The following is a 5,559-nucleotide window of genomic DNA, read 5'->3' as shown; positions in this document are numbered from 1 at the left end:
GACCTCGACTAGTGGGATTAAGCAGTAAAGATAATGAATGGATGGATATTATTTTTAAAGTAATAATTTTTAGGTTCCCACAATTACTCTTTTTGTTTGTTTTCTCGCTGGTCTCATTTCTTCCTTTTGGGTTTGTTCTGTTCTGCCTCCTTGTTTTCATCACCCCTTGTTCTTTTTACCTTATTTTTATTATTATTATTGTACAGTTGCAACTTTGCCATGGTATGGGTCATGCATACGTCAGTGAACCTCAGGACTATGTCACTGGAACTTTAATTACTTCCAATCTTTGTTGAACACATTTGAGGGAGGAAGTGATGTGGGTTCACCATGTGGGAGTGGAAGTGCAGGTCGGAGCAATGCCTTTCAGGAAACAACAATGTCTTTCAGGAAACAACAATGCCTTTCAGGTGACAGGTGTGAATTAGATGGTCTCAGATGATCTATGGAAACAGACACTCTGGGAGTGTGGAATGTTACTTATTTGGTATGGATAGAGCTTGAATTGCTATGTGATAAAGGTATAGACTAAATATATTAAATATTACATCCATACATCCAATACAAACTCTCTTGATGGTATCTCTGGGATGATGTGACATTACTGGTAGCAGTGTGATATCACCAGTAGCAGTATGACATCACCAGTAGCAGTGTGACATCACTGATAGCAGTGTGACATTATGGGTAGCAGTATGACATCACCGGTAGCAGTGTGACATCACCGGTAGCAGTGTGACATCACTGGTAGCAGTGTGATATCACCGGTAGCAGTATGACATCACCAGTAGCAGTGTGACATCACTGATAGCAGTGTGAGATTATGGGTAGCAGTATGACATCACCGGTAGCAGTGTGACATCACCGATAGCAGTGTGACATTATGGGTAGCAGTATGACATCACCAGTAGCAGTGTCACATCACTGATAGCAGTGTGACATTATGGGTAGCAGTGTGACATCACTGGTAGCAGTGTGATATCACTGGTAGCAGTGTGATATCACTGGTAGCAGTATGACATCACCGGTAGCAGTGTGACATCACTGATAGCAGTGTGACATTATGGGTAGCAGTGTGACATCACTGGTAGCAGTGTCACATCACTGATAGCAGTGTGACATTATTGGTAGCAGTGTGACATCACTGGTAGCAGTGTCACATCACTGGTAGCAGTGTGACATTATGGGTAGCAGTATGACATCACTGGTAGCAGTGCCACATCACTGATAGCAGTGTGACATTATGGGTAGCAGTATGACATCACTGGTAGCAGTGTTACATCACTGATAGCAGTGTGACATTATGGGTAGCAGTGTGACATCACTGGTAGCAGTGTGACATCACTGATAGCAACATGACATCACCAGTAGCAGTCTCCCCACCATCCAGGATATCTACCATAACCATAATAATGCACTCAGTATCATTAAGGTCCATCTGCTACCCTCTGGCAGAGGTTATAGGAGTTTACCACCACACACAAAGAGAATCATTATTATCCACAGACTGTCAGACTACTGAACTCTTGGCAATAGCACTACAAACATTATAATAATACTGCACTAAGCCACTTTGTGACATATATGTCCACTGATGCTGCAGTCCCACGTGCATCATTATATTCTTTATATTTTCTTGCTGTCACGTTATGGTCCCCGACCCCTCCTTTTGGGCGTGTGTTTACGTCATCTGAGTCTACTCGTCTGCGTCTGTGGATCTTCGTGGGTGCGGGTGCGTCTTGTGATCATCCGTCTCACCTGTGGCTCGTCTCGTCATCACATGGGGTTTACGTGATTTGTCTATTTAATGTGCGTTCGTGCAGTGTCCTGTGCTCGTCATTGTTTGAAGTCTACGTGCCGATACATGTTGATTGTTTTACGTGCGCTGTCTGCACTATTTATATGTTTAAAATAAACGTAACGTCTGGAGAAACCAAGGAGTCACACTTGCCATATCTTCCTTGTATTCAAAATTCTATTGCATGTTGTTAGCAAGTTGAATTGATCTCTTCATCCAAAGCTTTTTGTTGCATGAACTTAATCTCTATTATTTTTCTTAAATAATTGTGTCATTTTCATTCAGTCTATCTGATTACTGGGAAAATATACAAGTCCACCTTAACATTGTCATGGGGTTGTGGTCTTGTGCGGGTTTCATTCATTTTGCTACTGTGACGTTGTGTGCAGGGCAACGGACGAGGCACAGAGTCCAACGTTATGCACAAACGACACTTTTATTTATTACAAAGTAGTGCAGACAGCGCACAAATAACGATTAAACATATAACGTGGACTGACTCAAACAAAGACGAGACCTTTCCTCCCCCTCACAGTCTCGGCAGAGTACTCCGAGGGGGGCGGGCTCCCCTCCTCCTCCTCCATACACGGCTCACGATCTGAGTACTCGGATGGAGGCTGGCTGTCTTCCTCGTCCTCACACTCCGTGAGGTCCAAGTACTTGGACGGAGGGACACTCACCTCATCCCTGTAACGCTCGGTAGGAGCTGAGCACAGGGATGGGGGAGGGCTGATGTATTCTTCCTCGCCCTCACCGTAATACTCGGTGGGAGCCGAGTATACGGACGGAGGGGAGCTCTCATCCTCTTCTGACCCCTCCTCCTCCTCAAACTCACTCTCCGGAGTTTTGTCGTCCTCGCCACTACAATAAAGCTCCACTGAGCCAACTCTCAGCAGCGAGGGGTTTCTGGAGGAAGGCAGGTGTCTCTCTCGCCACCCCCGCCATGCAGCTTGGCGCAGATCTTTTGCCATGACCTCCTCTGTGGTAGCTACCTCAGTGAGAAAGCTTGCTAGCTACCTATGGACATAAGAACATGGGTGTGAACATATTCTATTTTATGACCGTGGTGAATTTGATATATGAAAACATGTTGTCCTTATTTTAAGCTAATGTAAAGTTACTGTCCTGAGGCCAAGTTAAGTTTATGTCAGGTAAAATAAACAACAAACGTTAGGTCCCCAGGTTTGGGCTAAGCCCCAAATGTTTGCAAAATATGGCTCCTCACCAGTTGTGACACTTACCAGAATTCAAGATACCCTTAGTCCAGAATACTGCTAATCTACAGGTATCAATGCCAATACCTAGAAGTGAAAAATACACATAGTCTGAATGTGACGGGTAGGGTGAGCGAAAATAAATGGAAGCGATCACGCCAAGTCTCAGGGAAATAGGATGGTTTAATATGTAAAGTGTGCAAACCAAAACCCGTGAACTGATCCGAATTAAGGATATAATAACCAGTGGTCAACTGGTACAAAGACAAGACATATATAGACGAACAAACGACCCTCAGGTGAGATGGATCGCGGGCTCCGCCCACCCGAGGGACGAACACAACGCCACATCCACAGGGCAAGCTGCTGCTGTAGACGGGGGCGACCAGTAGGGGACCGCCGTACCGTGACAGATCCCCCCTCCAAGCTGCACTCCCCTCCACCGGCTGTGCGGCCTACAGCAGCAGCACACAAAACAAAGGGGCAGGCAGGCAGGGACAAGGGACACACCCCCTGTAGTCCCGGAGCTGAAACACAAAACACAAACACAGGTTAGCTCGCCTACCTGGGCGGGACCCTGGACCGACTGGGCCGTCAACAAGACAAAACCACGCCCCGGTCGGTCACAGGGCCCTCTCGCCCTAACCGGCCTTAAGCCGCATAGCCCCACAGGTGCGAGGACGACGGGCCACGGCTCCTTGTCCGTTCGGGGGTATGTGTGTGCAGGTTACCTCCCTGGGGCGTGGCTACGTCACCCCCAGGACCCCGTGGAAGGGTCTCCGTCCTGTGCAGGAGCTCTTCAGACCGGAGCCCCATGGTCCCCAAACATCCGGGGGCCCCAACCCTCTAGGGAGGGGCTCTTTAAGACCGGGCTCCGGTCACCCCACAACATAAGGGGGCTCCTGCCAGGTGGAGACCCCCACAAGGCCCAGGAACGCCACGATCCACCGCCAGGGAGAAGCACCTGCACATAAAACACAAATGCACACACACACCCACACACACCAACACAGAACACAAACGCGCACTACCCTGATCCCCCCTCCAGGGGGGAGGGGTCTCCATCCTAACTCAGGAGAACCCCCCACTTACCTGGTCAGGGCCTCCCTCGGGAGCGACGCCCTCCGTGCCACTCCCCGTGGCACGGGACCACAGCTGGTCCTCCCCCAAACACACACTTAAGGGGAGGAGCATACATGGAATTACAAGCAACAAAACCACAAACACGCGAGAACAACACACACACGCAAAGACTAGACAAACAAAAAACAGTGTACAAACAATGAACGAACGGGACTCTTACATGCGCGCTCGGTAATTTTGTAACGTGCCGCTCAGGTTCGCAGTCGCTCCCCCACACAAAACACAAGGCGACAGGGGAGCGAGGCGACAGTGACGAGCGGCACATGCGTCACACACGAAACACTAAACATATAACACCACGAGCACGCACACTGGTCCACACGCCCATTCACACGTACACTTCACCCACACAAAACATGAAGAGTATAACAGGGAAGACGCCCTGGTCTTCGCCGTGCAACACACAAAACAAACGCACGGCGAAACGGACATGAAGAGCTGTCTCAGGGCAGACTGCCCTGGTCCTCGTCGTGCTACACACACACACACACGCAACACAAAAGCACGGCGGAGCTCTTCAAACAAAACACCACGCAAACACTTACCACGAGACATGACCACGAACGAAGGAAAAAGTAAAGGAGACTGGCGGCTTCCGAAAGTGGCTGGTTATTCTGTGACGGGTAGGGTGAGCGAAAATAAATGGAAGCGATCACGCCAAGTCTCAGGGAAATAGGATGGTTTAATATGTAAAGTGCGCAAACCAAAACCCGTGAACTGATCCGAATTAAGGATATAATAACCAGCGGTCAACTGGTACAAAGACAAGACATATATAGACGAACAAACGACCCTCAGGTGAGACGGATCGCGGGCTCCGCCCACCCGAGGGACGAACACAACGCCACACCCACAGGACAAGCTGCTGCTGTAGACGGGGGCGACCAGTAGGGGACCGCCGTACCGTGACACTGAATAACCAACCATAAAGAAACCGCAAATCTACAGGAATTAAAACAGATACAAACAAAAAACACAGGTAAATAAACACCTTTATAAAAACAAATTTAAATGCAAAATCTAAAAAATAAATAGATTGAGAAAGAAAATACCTTTACAATAATATGAGGAAAATAGAAGAAAAAGAAACATTACCTATTACATCACCAGGGTACACAACACCTGAGGTATGTTGATTTGGCTGAGCTCTCTGCTATAGTTCTAATAATAAGTCATGCCAGTAAACGACTCTGTTCCTGTTTAATCAGTTAAAGAAAGGAACAGGGAATTTTCCTTTCATACAACTTTGTTTGAATGGTTAGCTTGATATGTCATCTGTAGCCTGTCAACCACAGGCTGCCTGAGGGACTTCCTTTTAAAGTGCAAACCTTATTCACCTCTGATGTCTTACAAGCTCGTACAATCTAAATGTAATGAGATTTGCTGAATAATGGTTGGCAAGAG

General features: G+C 47.6%; 1 protein-coding gene across 3 annotated transcripts; it reads right to left on the bottom strand.

Moving 5' to 3' along the window:
- Positions 1-2,282: 2,282 nt before the first annotated feature.
- Positions 2,283-5,194, bottom strand: LOC143518234 (uncharacterized). Of its 3 annotated transcripts, none has more exons than XM_077010697.1 (3): positions 3,418-5,194; positions 3,040-3,099; positions 2,283-2,815 (listed from the first exon to the last, which is right to left on the bottom strand). In XM_077010697.1, exon 3 carries the CDS (start codon positions 2,767-2,769, stop codon positions 2,299-2,301), a length of 471 nt encoding a protein of 156 aa, XP_076866812.1. In that variant the 5' UTR covers positions 2,770-2,815; positions 3,040-3,099; positions 3,418-5,194; the 3' UTR covers positions 2,283-2,298. The 3 variants fall into 3 exon arrangements, with proteins under 3 accessions (XP_076866812.1, XP_076866813.1, XP_076866814.1); XM_077010698.1 differs by having other exon boundaries at positions 3,040-3,539; positions 3,744-5,194; XM_077010699.1 differs by having other exon boundaries at positions 3,040-3,539; positions 4,701-5,194.
- Between the last annotated feature and the right edge of the window lie 365 nt (positions 5,195-5,559).

This window comes from Brachyhypopomus gauderio, chromosome 7 (genome assembly GCF_052324685.1).
Source record: "Brachyhypopomus gauderio isolate BG-103 chromosome 7, BGAUD_0.2, whole genome shotgun sequence".
Taxonomy (NCBI): domain Eukaryota; kingdom Metazoa; phylum Chordata; class Actinopteri; order Gymnotiformes; family Hypopomidae; genus Brachyhypopomus; species Brachyhypopomus gauderio.
Note: the sequence above shows the minus strand (reverse complement) of the source record. Positions and strands in the feature narration are given on the sequence as shown.